General features: G+C 44.0%; 1 protein-coding gene across 4 annotated transcripts in view; it reads left to right on the forward strand.

Moving 5' to 3' along the window:
• The first annotated feature begins 432 nt into the window (after positions 1 to 432).
• The window catches only part of IGF1R (insulin like growth factor 1 receptor), a 172,146-nt gene continuing 156,414 nt past the window's right edge, over positions 433 to 16,164 (forward strand). The window contains exon 1 of one of the 4 annotated variants that reach the window (XM_061371251.1): positions 433 to 1,465. In XM_061371251.1, the coding sequence (XP_061227235.1) occupies positions 1,363 to 1,465 (103 nt within the window). In that variant the 5' untranslated portion in view covers positions 433 to 1,362. The remainder of the gene's footprint in view (positions 1,466 to 16,164) is intronic. The other 3 variants (XM_061371250.1, XM_061371255.1, XM_061371252.1) reach the window with 3 other exon arrangements.

Here is a 16,164-nt window from a genome sequence, read left to right on the forward strand (position 1 = left end):
AACAAGCTCCTGGGCTTTGACCTTCAGCAAACCCGGATCGCCTTCCTCGCGTCCCCCCCTCGGCTTACACACACACACACATACACACACCTCTTCCCGGCTCCCCCTCCCCCTTCCTTGGGCTGGGCAGTGCGCGGGGAGGGGGGGGAAGGTTCGCAGCGCGCGCACCCGGAGGAGGAGGAGGAGGAGGAGGAGGAGGGAAGGGGGGGGAAGGAGGAAAAAAAAGGATTTACAAATTGGTTGGGTGGATTTTGTTGTTGTTGTTGTTGTCGGTGTCGGTCTCCTTCCACCACCGCCCCCCCCCCGCCCTCGCCGCGATGGCAAGGCGGCTCGGAGGGATGCGAGGAGGAGAGCTGCGGGGGGAGGAGGAAGGGTGCTGAGCTCCGCTCGCCTCGCTGCTTTGTGCGTGTGGTGTGTGTGTGTGCGCTGGATTCCTTTTATTTCTTATTATTTTTCATTTTTGGAGAGGAGGGGGGAGAAAGAAGGAGCCTGTGGCAGCGGCGCTGAGGAGAGGAAGAGGAGGAGTGAGGTGTGTGTGTGGTGGTGGGGGGGAAAGCCTTTTTAATTCATTTTCGATCCAAACCCTGCGTTTGGAGCCTCTGCAGGCAGCCGGACTTGCGGCGGTGGTGCTGGTGGTGCTGTGGGTGGTGGTTGTGCGTGCGGGGTGTTCCCCCCCTTCCCTCCCCTCGCTGAGCGGGGAGAGCAGCCGCGGGGATCCCGCCCGGGCAGCCCCGTCCCCGCGCTGAGGGACGGCCGGGGAAGCTGCTGTTGTTTTGTAATAAGATTGCCTTGGGTCGCACCCCCTCCTCCTCCTCCTCCTTTTCCCCCTTCCCTCCGCGGCCCTCCCAGTTTTTTTGTGTCTCTCCGTGTGTGTGTTTGAAAATGGAGGTGGAAGATGCAGACTGCCAGCCCCGATGTGCCTCATGTTCGCGGCTCCCGTGCACCACGTACCGCTGCCGCCAGCGCTGAGGGAAGACGGCGGCGCCCCCCGCCCGCCGACACGGAGCCCGCCCCGGAGACAGCGTCGCCCCGGGGCTTTTCATGCCTTGTTGTTGTTGTTGTTGCCGTTAATACATCTTGAATATCGGGTGTATTTTTGGTGTGGTTGCTCCGGAAGATCAACACCCAGGGACCTCAAAAACCCCTCCGGTTTTGCCAGTCCGAAGGGGCTTGTGTTTTTTCTTCGTTTCTTGGAGGCAACGTGGATTTATTTATCCAGCCCCGTTCACTCGTCCGCCTTTTTGCCTCCTTCGGTATTTTTAGAGGACGGAGAGAGACAGAGGAAAACGAACAATTTTGGACTCTTTTTGTCGTTGTTTTTGTTTTCGGAAAGGGGGATTTTGTCCAATTAAAGAAAGAGGAATGAAGTCTGGCGCTGGAGGAGGGTCCCTCGCCGTCGTCTGGGGGTTTCTGCTCGTCTTCGCCGCACTTTGTCTGTGGCCAACAAATGGGGAAAGTGAGTACGGTGCTTGTCGGACGGGAGGGGGGCATAGGGGTGTTGGTGGGGGGCCCCCTGAACGTGTGAGGGGCTGCTGGGTGGGGGGAAGCAGTGAGAGGGTCCCTGTGTGTGAGGGGATCGGTGGAGGAGGGGTTCCTCTGTGTCTGGAAGGGGTCGGTGAAGGGGGTGTCCCTCAGTGTCTCTGTGAGGGGGTCCCTGTGTGTATGAGGGGGGGTGTCCCTGTATGGATGTGTGTGAGGGGAGCTACCGGGAGGGGGGGGGGTCCCTCTGTGTGTGTAGGGGCGTGTGTGAGGGGCTGCGGGGCCCGCGCCGTTTCCCGCCGCCGAGCCGGTTTCGCCCCTGCCCGCGGGGATGTGCGTGTTTTGCTCCGGTTACGCTGCTGCTCCCCGGGCACGTTGAATAACCCGGGGCTGTTCCCCCCATCCCTTCCTTCTCCTGAGGGGGAGAGGCTGGTTTTACACCCGGGGCTGGCAGAGCAGCAGCCCCCAGCCCTGCTGCGGGGTCGCGGTGCCCGCCGGAGCCCTCCTTTGTGTTCCCCGCACCTGACCCGCACTGCTGCTCTTCCCTCCACAGCACGGTGCGGTGCTCAGCCCTCCGCAGCCAGCGCTGCGAGCTGCGTAGTAAACACTCGCAGGCTGGGAAAGACCTTTCCCCGCATGGAAAGAGCTTGATCTTTGTCAATATTTAGAGGCCGTATGCAATAACCTGCCGTAGCGAGTGAAGAATTCCTGGAAATAAGCGCCTTGCCTGCCTTTTATTGCCGCTTTACTGCCGAGGGTTTCACCCTCGCCGCTCGGGGTGCGGGAGGACGGTGGCATCCCGCAATCTAAAGGTCACAGTCTGCTAGTGTTTGTTTTAACAATTAATTTACAGGTCGGTACTTTACGTTTGTACATTGACAGAAAGGTTTGATGGTGGGGCTGTGTTCTCAAAGGTGATTCTGCCTTTCTAAGGCAGCTGTGTTGCATCGAGCATTAAGGTTTGTGCCGCTGACTTGCAGAGTGCGACCTGCTTCCTCCGTGTGTGCGGGTGCTGCACCGAGGAGAAGGCGGCTGCTTGTGCGGGACGGGGGTGCCCGCATCCCTCCTGCCCTTCATCGCGTCCGCCTGCCTCGCTTGGCAGTTGCAAAAGCCCTGACTTTTGTTTTTGTGCGTTTCAAACCTGTGGTTCTGTTGCAGTGCCCGCCCCTTTCGGGCGCAGGGGGAAATAAAGGGGGCAGGGATGGCTGGCGCGGCGATGGATCAGCTTGCGATCATCACCACATCCATCCCGGTGCTGGGCGGTGTGTCGGGCTCACGATGGGTTGAGGATCTCCCGCATGAAATGAGCCTTCCCGTGTTTTCTGGAGTGTCTCTGTAGGCAGGGAGATGGTGGCTTTGGAGCCCAACCATTTTAAAAACGGCTTCCTCTCTCCTTCGGCGTCTGCCGGAGCCGGGTTGATTCTTTATCTTGATGCTTTAATTTCTTATGCTGTGTGTTTTCAACATACTCCTTGAGCTGTTGTTGTGTGGCTCTCGCTTTCAAAAGGTAAAGGGAGGGAGAGATCAATTTTGCACATTTTATATATAAAGGGAAATAAATCAGCAGCTAGAAAAGCTTCTCTAAAAGCAGTTTTAAGGTTGAGAAGAAAGGGAAGTTCTTTGGATGTACTGACAGTGAGGCAGACTACAGAAAAAAGTGAGCAGGGAGCTCGTACATGGAGCCTGTAATGCGTGTTGAGTAATATTGTGTTTCATTAGCCAGTGAATGCCAATTACCTCCTTGCAAATTAAGGCCCAACTTAGGCTTTGTGTTGTAGTGGCAGGGCCAGCTAGGGCTGGAAAGTCACAGCCTTACTTCCACGAGCTGAACTTTATATCTAGAGCTGTTTTCAAGAGGGGAGATTAATCTCTTTAAGTTGAAAAAGAAGACCCCGGTGCCCTCTATTCAGGGAAGGGCTTGCAAAGCATTATATTGAATGCTTTGCATAGAGAAACAGCGCAGGAGGAGGAGATCCCGTATATCCTTCAAATGCTGGGATACACGCTTGCAGTTTTTTTTTCTTGCCTTACCTGGTACAGAATACCTTGAAATAGAAGTGCTTGCCCAGCTCTGGGAATGAAACAATGCAGAAACAATATGTTAGGATTTTAGGCTCTAGTCCTCCAAAGTGTTTGTGGTTGCCACTTAGCTAAAATGACCCAATTAAGAACCTTCCAAATGAAATATCTTCTTCTTTTTTCGGATCTAGGCGTTTAAATATGGGAAGATATGCTGAAAAACTTGTCTTAGCTGAATACTGTCTCTAATTGATCGCCTTTGTAGTTTACAGTTTAATAGCCTTTGTTTTCACGAGTTATTGCTGAAAGAATTTTGCTGTTAGGGGGAAAAATGATCTCCAGAGCAGATGTTTTGCATCTCTTCATATTCTTCCCTCTCCCCACAATAGTGGAAGGAAGATTAATCTTAATTTTTATTTGTTTTTCATATATACTGTGTCATAGCTAAAAAGCACTTCCATTTTCGGTCAAACAAGCAAGGCATTCCTAAATAGGAATACAAAGGAGTTACAACTGGAGGGGAGAGACCCATCCCTTTAATGCTAAATTATGTAAAATCTTTTTGTGGTTATGTGACAGAAACCACTTTAAAATGCAGGTAACTTCAGTGGAAAGCTTCTGATTCAAAAACTAGCATTAAAAAATGCTGAGAATTTCCTGAGATTTTGTTAGGACAGCACAGCAATGAAAAGAAAAAGACCCTTTGTTAAGATTAAGTATGTGCTGGTGCAACAGTGCATTTGATATGTAAAGCTACAACTGTTGGAGGCTGTTTCATCCTAGGGGTGGGTTTAAGATGCAGTGTAAACACGGTGTTTTCTTCCTTTCCTGCCTTGAGCATGATGGGGTTTTGATTTTCACCTGTGTGTATATTTATGAAGGGAATGTCTAGAAGGGAATGGGTTAAACATTTAGGGTAATAATAATGGTTTTAAGTCTGGTAATACCTCAGAGTGATAGGTATCTTGATGGATCTGTTCATGTTAACGCTGAGCTTTTGTTTGTCAATCCGGGCTATATTTTATGTTCCTGATGTTAATAAGCAGTAGCTCATGCTGTACGTTTAATCCCTCTCCCAGGTTGCTTAGTAAAAGCCCTCATGACCTCCTGAATGTCAGCGTTACATACACCTTAGCTTTCACATCAGCGTTTCCATGTATGCCTGGTGGTTAGTGAATGTTGTTAAATGGGAGTTCAAGAATTCCTTCTGTAATTGAGGTTGTGAATAGAAAATGCCAGAATGTTTAAGGAATTGGTGTCAGTTGGGTTCACCAGAGAGAGGAGAGAAGGGAAGTGTTGAGGGCGTGCTGGGGACTGGAGTCCATGGGAAGGAGCGCTGAGCCAGGCAATACTTTGGCTTTTTTGATTGTGTTAGATTGTACTTCAAATGCGTTTCCATACCAGAACTGGAGCAAAGGCTTGCATGACTCAGAAACTGAAAGGGTTAGGAAATGGTTGTGACTTAGCTAATATCAGGCAAAATGCATTGAGAATGTGAGAAAGCAGTGGAATGGGTGTGGAAAGAAGATGATGTGTGTTAGAAGATTCTATGCTGAACCAGCATTTGAGAGAGAGAAATACTGTTCTTTGTGTAAAGGGAAGGAAATTTAACCTATTTCTGAAGTGCGTTGTGAGAAGTGAGGAAAGGAAGAGGCTGCAGAGAGCAAGAGGACAGATGAATCAAATAGTTTAAGTTCAGTACAACCGAAGGCATGATTTGTTGGGTTTAAGAGGGAAATTGCTGAGATTTGATGAATGCCTGTGTTTAATTTTTATGTCAGTTTTTTGCTGACCGGTTGTGCTTTCAAGCTAATCCTAGAGTATAATTACAGTGCAACTCCAGTGGCACTGAAATAGTTGTCATCTTGAAATGTAACATGTAATATCCAGTGTTGAGGAATTTCCATGTGATGGTTTTTGAATCTGTCTTCATTGGCAAATAATTCGTTTCTACCAGTATGTGTTACCTTGGGAAAAGTTGTTTCAAATCCTGTTTTATTTTCTGCTAAACTGACATTTACTAAGAAAATCTTGGAGGAGGAGGTCTTCAGTGAGATTTATTTTCTTTAAGCATCTACCACTTAGAATTAAAATGTATTTCAGGGCTGAAACTGTTCACCTGAAAGGACAATTTCAGTTCATGTTTAACTGAGGTTTTTTTCTCTTCCCCAATATGTTTTTTTCCTCCTCTTTACTCTGAGGTAGATTTTACCGGTGATCACTGAAACTATGAACTTGGTGAGACCAGAAGAGGCAGTTTTGTTAAATGATTAATTATATTGTGTGTGTATTTCATCTGTGTGAATTGTGAGCTACCGCAGACTTCATTGTAGAGAAGTTTGTTTATGTTCCTGAACTTTGAGAGAGGGAGGAAATAATATATGCAGGAAACCTGTTTTTCTCACACTGGATGTTAACTTTATGATCCCACACAGAAAACAACTTATCTAGCTCATCATCTGTAATGGCCCCAAAGTTCATAACTTACAAAACACACTGAATTAAATTATTTAAATCAATGTAGGGTGTTTATCTGGATTATCTGTAGTTAAATTAATAAACTGCTTGAGCATTATTTTACTCCCTTGAAAAGGTGATGACTGAGAAGTGATGGCTACTTTCTGAATAAGTTCTTCAAACTTTTGCTTATGAAATAGAATAAATTCTTCCTTGGATTTTGGTGTAAAGCATTTCCCATTTGGAAGTGCTTTGTGATGTTATCAAGTAGCAGCTGGTTTTTATTCCTGTGTGTGAGCTCACACACAGGAATGGGTAAACTGCAGTTTGTTATTGAAAACTATTGTGTATGCTGAGTTTTAAGAAAGCTTCAGTTTGAGTAATTGTCTCGAGAGTCTCATAATTAAAGTTGCTGCAGGTTTGTAGGTTCAGTTTATTTCAGATCTTTCTGACTGAATTGAGCTTTTAAGATTTTTGGGCTTAGGTGGTAATGGAGGACTGCTTTTAGGAGTTCTGTGTTCAGAAAGTCTTTAGGAATGCCGTGATGTTTGAAAGGCAGAAATACTATTTCACTATTTTGATGTATTTGATGTATATAATTTTTCTATCACTAAATTGTATAGACAGCTTCGTTGTGTAGGTTACTTGGATTAGTTTATATGATTTATGAAAGCCACTTTAAAAAGAATAGTTTAATATGTTTTTTCTCTTACTGTACAAAAGCAGAACTCAACAAACAGCACTGATGAAGACGCATTTGTGATTGTTAGCCAGCCTGTCTTGTGTGTGGTTTTTTTGGTCTGGGTTTTTTCCCTCTTAGCCAAGTCATGACAGGTACAATCTGGACTGATTTCTGTAGTACTATATTTGTCTTTTTTTGTGTCCAGAGCTGTCTGAGACAAACTCCCAGGACTGACAAATGATTAGCAACATACAGTGTTCATTCATGTATTTCTGTGCTCTGTAAACAGAGCTTTACCAATTCCTTAAACTCAGAAATAGGCTCTAGTTCCTTTACACAGGACTTGTTTTGCTTAACAAGTTTGATAATACTTTGGCTTACTCATTGCTTAAGGAAATACATTCTGTTAAACCATGGTGTCAGTATGGTGGTGTTCTGGGAAGGTTTAACTTGCCTTCATCACTGAGAGTTTTTCTTTGCAAATGCCAAATACGAGCAGTTCCCTAAGGGTACCTTTCAAGATGCCAATTAACTTCTTCAGTGTTGATATCCCCAAGAAGTTGCTGTTGTGGCACAGTATTATTAAAAACATGCTGAAAAGCAAAATCTGTTATTTATTTGCAGATTGATTTGCATACAGTTTGTAAGCATCAGTGGAATATAATTTTATTCATTGATTTTTGGAATATCCAGATGCGAACATTTCCTGCTGCTCTGTTCCTTTCTTCATAAACCTGATGGTGTGAGCACAAATAAGCATCTACATGTTTCAGTGACTCCCCAGGTAGTTTTCCAAGGAGACTTGGCTTTGACCTACCCAGTGAGAAGGGACCTTGCACTCAATAAAGTACCAAGATTATTCCTCTAGAGGAACAAATCCACTAGTAAATATTTTGGTAGAACAGCAAATGAATGCTTTTGTAGCAGCACAAACTAATTTTAATAACAACTTAGAGGAATAATTCATGTTAAGATGGTCGTTGAAGAGAAGTGTTAACCAGGTTGTTCCTCAAGAGCTTTATGCTATGCTGTTGAGTTAAAAAAGGTGTGTATTATACAAATAAGAAACTTCTAAAGCAGGAGATGAACTGCACATGCATTTTACTGTAATAGTTTATAAAACAAGTGTGTGTCCTGCTTTCGTGGATACTTAGTTTGTGAAGATGGATGTGTTGGGCAAGTCCAGTCCACTGACCTGATGAGTTTGTTTACTGTGTGTTGCTAGTGAAGCAGGTATTACTGAAACAGCTCTGTGACCAGTCAGGGCGAACGTTATCTGCAGACCTCTTATTGGTGCCATTACATGCTGTAAAGATAGCTCTGTTTACTTGGAAGCTGAGCATCAACTGATGAAAACACTTTCTCTTAGCAGGTGGGCTTTTTTTGGGGAGTTCTTTGCTGGACATCCCTTCTCCCTTGCAGTGGGGAGCAGTGTCAGAATGTGACATCAGGCAAATGCTCAGAATTCTTAGTGCCAGAGGCAAGTGCTATGTGTGTGTGTCCCTCTGCTGTTGGGTGGGTGGTGGGTCATTTCTACTGGTTGTTTCTAGAAGCTTTGTACTTTTTTCCTTCAATAAGAACAGTTCACATATTAGTGTACTTAAGCCAGCTGCTTCCACGGTTGTGTTCAAATAGCGGAGGGTTTGATTGGAGGCAGGAAAGAGGAATTTTTTGAAGTTGAGAATGCATGAAATGAATGCATGCAGAAGTATTTGGAGATCCCTTGCACTTTATCAGAGAGCAGCCTGCTTGAATGAAAGGTACTGTACCTGCTGTTAAGTTTATAAACTTGGTTTATACAGATTACTTTTTAAATTATTCATGATGCTACATTACAAGTATATCTGACAGGTTTAAAATAAATGGCTTGATGGTAAGAGCATGCATAAATTAGAGCTGGGATAATGTGTTCTTTGAAGTATCTCTTCCATTTGTTACTACTGGAATACAGTAGGTAGCTGCAGCTGAATGTGTGATTCTCAAGTACGGAGTACATCATTATCTTCAAACTGTGTTATAGTGGCAGTTCTTATATAAGACAGATGAGATGAAGTGGCAGGAGGACTGAGGTGCTGGCTTTGTATTTAGTTATAGACGTGTTGCTGCTCAAACAGGGAGAGTATTTATGGGATGAAACTTCTGTAAGCACAGCAGCTGAAGGGGTCTGCTGGTAGCTATGTTTGGTAGGATTGGGATAGCATCACATTGTTTTATTTACTCTTTTGTTGTTAGCATTGCTGGGGGTTTGTAAGAAGTGCTGCAGCAAGGTGCTAGGAGTTTTTCCCTTATATTTAGTGGGGTGTTATATCTGGTTTGCTTATGGATCATGGTATTTGGCTTGAGAAGGCTTCCTGATAGGTATGCACAGGAAAACTTCATAGGAGCTGAACTGCTGTGTTTGGAAAAGGTTATTGGTGGGGAAAGAGGTGCAAAGGTAGCCTCCCCAAGCATGAGTTGACACCATGCTGCTTTTCCTCATTGTGTAACTTGTTATATTGGAGGAGCAAACTTCCAAAGTAGTTTGTGGTACAGAAGAAACCCCGAAATGGTGTGGGGTAGAGCATCCCTCAGAAATAATCAGAAGTTTCTCTGGAAGTGGAAGGTGGTCTTAAAGAGATGGATAGTTCAAGACTTAATCAAACGGGAGCAGCGTTTTGGAGAGAGGTCTGGTAACAGCTGCTCCTGGAAACAGTCTGTAACCAAACTTTAAACAGAGGATTGGCTTGGACTTCGGAAGAGCTTTATCCCTGGATCTCACTGAGGTGGTTTCTTCATTATTTGCGTTGGCTTTGGTTGAGAGTCATCTCCACATGTTGTCTTTCTAAAGATAGTACTCTTTGCTTCCTTGCCACTCATCGCATCCCCTTGGGTCCTTTTATGTGAGAGTAGGATGCACCTTGAAAGGCTTAAAGCACATGGCAGACACCTTGCATGAGGAGAAAAGGCACTGGCACTGCACTGTAGGAACAAACATGCATTTGCACAGTTCAGCTGATCTTAGAGTAACATTTGGCTATAGTGTTAGAGTTGAAATCATGATGGAAATACCACGTTTGTTCTGTCACTTGTGCTCTTTGCCAGTGCAGAAATTACTTTTATTGTAGTGTTTTTGTTGCTTTCTCATGGGGCTTTTCATGTGTAGTTAAATAAACTGTTATTTTCTCTAGTCAAGTTTTGTGTATCCCACTGGGCATTTGGTTTGCTCCCCAAAATACTGATGGGGTTAAATAGTGTGGATTGTTCTTGTTAAGCTTTCAGGTGGCTCTGCCTTCCTTTTCATTGAGAACTAGTGTCAAGAGTTAAGATGATGGCACAAACTGTTAAAGAGTTCACAGACCCGCTGGGATGGAGCAAGAAGCCCAGTGGAATTGCGATGGTGCCTGGCTGCCACGATGGGAATTTTAGCTAGCTGCTGCTTCTCTCTAGTTGTTCTGTATCCCCAGCAGGTGGAAGCAGCTTGTGGTTCTGTATTGATTGCAGTCAGCATCTTTCAGTTTGTTGTGGCTGAAGCTTCTATTTCTTTTTTCTTCTCCTTTCCACTCCTGAGATGGATGCACATCTTATTGGTCCTTTGCAAATGCCATGTCTCCTGGAAACTATGGGGGGGAAACACCACCCAGCTGTGTTGACATGCATATAGGTTGCTGTTACGTTTGTACTTTGCTCTTCTTCCCCAGACCTGAGAAGTCTTGAGGCTGGGGGAAGGAAAGATGCAGAATGCAGGATCCACGTGTGAAGGATGCCAGTAGTCTGAGGGTCTGTTAGTTTTGTTGCTCGTGTGCCTTGGATATAGAGATTTTGTTCTGGGGAGTTACATTGGTATTTGCTTGCAGCTCTTTAGTGCTACACCCATGAAGGAGGTTTAGCCTGGGCAGTTGTCACTGTATCCAAGAGCAAAAATGGGGTTAAAGAAAAGCGCATTTGTTGTTCCAGACTTGAGACTTGTCTTGGTTTGAGACTGACTTGAGCCTGCCTGGGTCCTGTCTGAGTGACTGAAGGTTTTGATTGTTTGTTTGTCTGTTTTCTTTTTTGCTTATGTGCTAATAAAATGTTTGTGTTTTCGTCACATTTGAGTGGGCTGACTATGTGGACAAATGTTTTCATTGATATTGTTTCTCCACAAGAGCCATATAATAATGTATTTAATAATTAATTTAGGCTGTGAGAGTCCCTTTTAAAATTCAAGCTTGCATGTGCTTCGATGGGTTGTGATTCTAAGCTGTGAGCAGTGTTACCGGTGAAGGAACAAAGGTCCTTTCAAGTTGGTTGTCGTTATCCTACAGAAATAAGGCACAGACAGAGAAATGCATTTAAGTGTGCTGTATATGTGGTGGTGGTCTGCGCTTCAGCAGAAACACATGTGAAATGGGCATCTGTTTTTAGATGGTTTGTGTTTTGAGTATCTCTTTTGGTAGTTCATTGTTTAAATAAACATGTTGCATTAGCTGTAAGGCTTTAGTGCCAAATGCCCACTGATGAGATGTATTAGGGTTTTGTTGTTCCCAAGCTGCTTTGAGAAACAACAGCTTTACAATTCAACACATTTGAGGAAGATTACAGAAAGAATTTGGGGTGGATCACATCAGCACTTCAAAAGCAATAGCTTTGGAGTAACTCCGCTATAACACAGCACAGCCCATGGAAAAACACCGTCATCTTAACAGATGCAGTGTTATTTTGGAGATTCCACTGTATAAATACATGGACTGTGGTTAAATTGTGATGGCAACAGATGCAATCTCAGTTCTCCATTCTTTCATCTCTTTAATATTTAAAGATACTCCACGAAGTAAAAGAAGAAAACAACATCAAAGCTGAGAATTTGCCTTCTGTAAATTGTTGGGGCTGCACCTTTTGGGCCTTGTTTCATTTCAGATATGTCACTGCAGATTAGACTTGGGCTGAGTGAATGCTCATCTCTGTGAGGGAGTCTGTGCAAGTGCTGCTACTCACGGCTTATTGTACAATTTGCATATGAATGGAATTATTCAGCTCTACTTAAGAAATGTCAGCAAGATTGAAGTCAGAGTTGGTTAACCTGGTAAAAAGATATTTCCAGTATTTTTCATGAAAGAAAGTGATACTATGAAGACAAGAATTACACATTCCACTGGCTAAGCCAACATTGTCTGAGGATTTTCGTGGTGATTTTGTAGTTGCTGTCAGTGGCCTTATGTTTAAATTTGTCTTGCAATACGTTGCAGTGCTTGAGAGCAGGAGGACTGGAATGCAGGAATCAGATGTTGTATGGTAATGCCACGCAGTTGTGTTCACATGTGTTTTTCTTTCCAAATTTGGTTTTGTTTAAATACTGATTTGACAAGTATAAATTGAGAGCAAGGGTCTGTGTTTTTGTGGACAGCAAGTAAAGCGTAGCAAAATGTTGCTGCTTTCACCTCTGTCCACCCACTAGCTGGGGAGAAAAGCCTGAAGTTACATGCTGTAAGTGGGTTTTAAAAAGGGACCAGATAATTTTTGTGAGCAACAACACTGGTAGTCATGCATGCTAAAATAGGGAGTGATCACATCTCGTGCTTCAGAAGCTGACAGTGTGCAAGGGCTGGGGAGAAATTGTATTCCTCCTCCGGGTGTTTGTATTTCCCTCCCAGTTCGTAAAACACAGAGAAGTGCTGTTCTGGAGGGATTGTAAAGTACTCTGTGTATAGAACACTGATGCAACTTCAGATGCTGGTGTGACACTGTCCAGGTGAAGGCACGTTCACTGGGAAGCTGTGTGTTGTCAGGCGTTCAAAGTCTGTGAGCAGAAGTATGAGGATGGGGGTGTTGGAATTGGCTGGCTGATAAGGAGATAGTGTATTACACTAAAAATAAACCCCCAGGCAACTGTTAAGATTACCTGGTGTCACATGCAGTTAGAATGAAGCAGAAGTTGAGGTGGTTTGAGTATGGTTTGGCCTCCCTGCGTGGCTGTGCTGTGATGCTGTCCATTCGTTCCACATGGTTTTCCTTTAGGAGCAGCACTCACAAGTGTGCAGCTATTCGGTGTTTTCTTGCTCACAGCCACAGGCCTTGTTTACTGTGGTATCAAAATACTGTTCTGACCTCAGGATGACTGTCAATGCTCACAGTGCCTCATGCCTCAAGCTCATCTGCAGACACCCTCGCAGCTTCCCCCAGACCTGGTGAGATGAGATGGTGTGAATCCTGTTTAATAGGGGGAAGTGGGTGGGGGAGAAGGGTAGAGGGGCTCGGGCAGGGGGAGAAATGCTGCATTTAGATGTCTGCATACCCCGATTGGGTCTGTCCCCCTCTGTTCTCCTCTCCCATCAGTACTCAACCTTTTGATGGTGTCCCATACCTCCTTGATGTCTTGGTTGAAGAAGAGCAAAACTGCAAAGCTGGCTTTGTTTGTGTCGAGCCTGGGACCCAGGAAGTGATGAACCTAGTTTTAGGCTATGGGTCTGTGGAGTGCTGTGCACAGTCATGACTACTGAGGTGTTCAGAGAGGGGAAGAGTTCATTTTCTCTCAGTTGATTTAACTAGTGAGTTGCACTGGCTTATGGAAGGGCGATGAGAGCCTGAGGGGTGGGACTCTGTGGTCGAGAGTGAAAGAGGGAGCAGCAAAACAAACGAGGATGAGGATGTTGCCATCCGCCATCTTTTCAAAGCAGCTGAATTATTTATATTGAAATATGGGGAATTTGGTTTAAAATATAGTTTTAATCTCATTTTTGCAGATTTTTAGCTGGATTTTTTTTTTAAATTGGCTGGCAGCTGTTACAACACCTTGTTTCACAAATACACCCTTTCGGAAAGTACAGGGTTTATTTGCCTTTGCCATTTCTGCTCATGCACATAAATAGTTAGATGCCTTGGGTACGTTTACTCAGATCCTTAATTTTTATGTGTAAGCAGCAAAATGGCAAATGAGGTATTTTCTGGTAGATGACTTTTCATTTGTGTCAGTTCGTTTTATATGGATGGAAAATGGAACTTCAGTTGAAATGCAGGAGAACTCCAATTTGAGACTTTGGGACAGGCAGGACTTGAGAAAATCAACAGAAAGAAATAGTTTGTCATTGTTTCTCAAAAGTTTAGAGCAATAGATCTCACCCGCTGACTGTTGCACAGGTTTCTGTGCAGGAGTCCTTTTAATTTGGGATGAAGTGCTTCTTGAACTGAACCATTTGAGTCAACTGCGGTGAGGCACTTGCAGAAGTAGCTGTTGAATGTAAAAGCTGTCTTAGCCTTTCAACAAAGGGTGGCTCCAAGAGCCACAAAATTCGCCAGTCTGAACTTTTTTTGTGTAGATTATATGCTTTCTATTTTTATTTTATGTAAATCACAGTAGGCACATACGCTGTTATAATTCCATGTTAGATTTGTAATTAAGTTTATTTTTGGAAGAATGCATTTAAGTAGTTTATAGAAAATGATTTTCTATTTTTGTAAATGAAATAATTGGGTTTTATTGACTTCTAATTTCATGCAAATGTGTTTTTTCTTTTGGCTTGGAGGTTATGCAGGCGGAAAGAAATGACTGATTTGAGAGTTCTCATAAAGAACAGAAGATTTGTTATCACTAGCCAGGGGCCCTGGTAGGCAGAGTTAACTCTTGGGCATGTTCAAATTGCATGATGGATGTTGCAGAATGTGGTATGATGGGTTTATATAATAAACATTATTTATTGATTTCCTGGTTAACCTAAGGAAACCAGATTGTAACCGTGTTTGGAATCAGGCAGGGGGATGTAAGGAAGGTGGTCGTAATGTTGTGATATCTCCAGATGCCTGGATATGTTGCAATCCATGACAAATCAGAGTGTTAATTGTGTGCAAGCCAGATCTGCTATTTTTAATTTGGCCTTGCTATCATGTCTCTTTGCAGCTGAATTTGAAGGCTACAGGGAGCTGGATGATGAGTCATTATTGAGTTAGTAAAATCACAATTGATCTCCATTTCCTGTTGATTCCAGAATTCCTCAAGTGTGAAAGCTGAGAGTGACTGATGGCTTCTCGGAGGGGAGCTTGAGGGTGGAATGTGGAAGTGACTTTAGATAAAGTAATTCAATGCTGCCCTGGGTGTTAGCACAAAAATGTCTATAGTGAGAACAGGTGTGTGTCTGAGATGGGAGGCTTTAAGAAGGCAAGATGGTCTGGCTTGATGAGTGACCCAGATGTGATGGGAGCCTGGGCACTGAAATACACCCTTAAACAAGGTGGAGGGGAAAAGCTTTCTTACGTAGCTCCTAATAGAAGCTTAATATTAACCTTTTAGTCTCCTCAGGACTGGAGATGTCTTCTGCTTGACCTGTGTTTCTGTCACATACGTAGCTCAGAAGGTTCTGTCTTGAAAACCTTTTGCTCCCAGGTACTATTTACTGTGCAGTGTGACTGCGGAGTGACAAGACAGTGGGATATAGGGACAGCAGTGTTGCGTGATGGAGAGCACACTGCGTGTCTCCGTTATTGTGTGTCTTTATCTTTTGATGGCTCTTTGATCTTGTCAGTCTGCAGCCTGGTTCTGTTCTTGTGATGAAATGGGATTAATGCTCTTTTGGCAGGTACTAATTGGAGACATTGTGGTAACATGCGCGAGTAAGAGTTAAAATTTCTTCCCCCCCCCCTTTACTGTTGGCAGAACTTTGGTTTTTTGTTAGGAACTATTAAGTTACTAGACTCTGCCCACATTGCATATGTGAGAGTAAATTCTGCTGAAAGGGGATTTGTTGGAAGAAATCAAAGGGAGGATATATACTGTTCTGAGTTATATTTGGAAGAGAGCTATAAAGAAGCCTTGAAGTATTGCTTTAGGAAGGGAAAACTTGGTCTAGTTCCCTGGAGGAATAAGAGGAGGTGGGAGGTAAAGCTGTCCCTTCTCCTCTGTTTATTGCATTCCTCCAAATCCTGACTGTAAAGAGTTTTTCTGAAGGGGTGTTAGAGAAGGCAAAATAACAATCTGTGTTCTATGACTATTCCAGTGGTCTTTGAACCATTGAAACTTGTCATGGACATGCACACTGATGCACTGGGTTAAAACAGAAATGAAGAATGAGGAGAAAGAGAAATAGACTTTTTTTCCTTGGAAAGTGTGTACAAGCTTTTCCCACTCTTGCTATATTTAGGATTGTAGAAAACTGAGAAAGGGGAAAAGGAGGTGGTTGATCTTGGTGTCTGAGAACATCTTCCAGTCTTGACAGGTTAGGTGTGTGGTTTTCACATTCAGAAAAGCTGATTCAGTTGCTCTGGCTTTTGCAAGAGATTAACTAGAGAAATAAATTGCTCTGAGAGGGTGTGAAGAACTTTCCTTTAGAAGAAGTTGAGCAAACATGGAACGCGGAGTTGCATGGTTGAGATTCGGTGAAGCATGGGAAGGATACTGCTTTTCAGAGAGGTATGATGTTTCTTCAGGGTGTTGTGAATTCAGAAGAGCAGCCACGCTTAAAAGACATGTCTCAGTCTTACTGAAGGTTGCAGGAGCTGCGAGAGAGCTTTATTACAAGCAACCATGGCAGTTCTCAAGGCTGCTGCTCACAGAGAATCTTCAGTTACTTAAAGCCACACCT

Source organism: Neopsephotus bourkii, unplaced genomic scaffold (genome assembly GCF_033783945.1).
Source record: "Neopsephotus bourkii isolate Nb327-2 ecotype Australia unplaced genomic scaffold, CSIRO-AGI_Nbou_v1 NB_1572, whole genome shotgun sequence".
NCBI lineage: Eukaryota > Metazoa > Chordata > Aves > Psittaciformes > Psittacidae > Neopsephotus > Neopsephotus bourkii.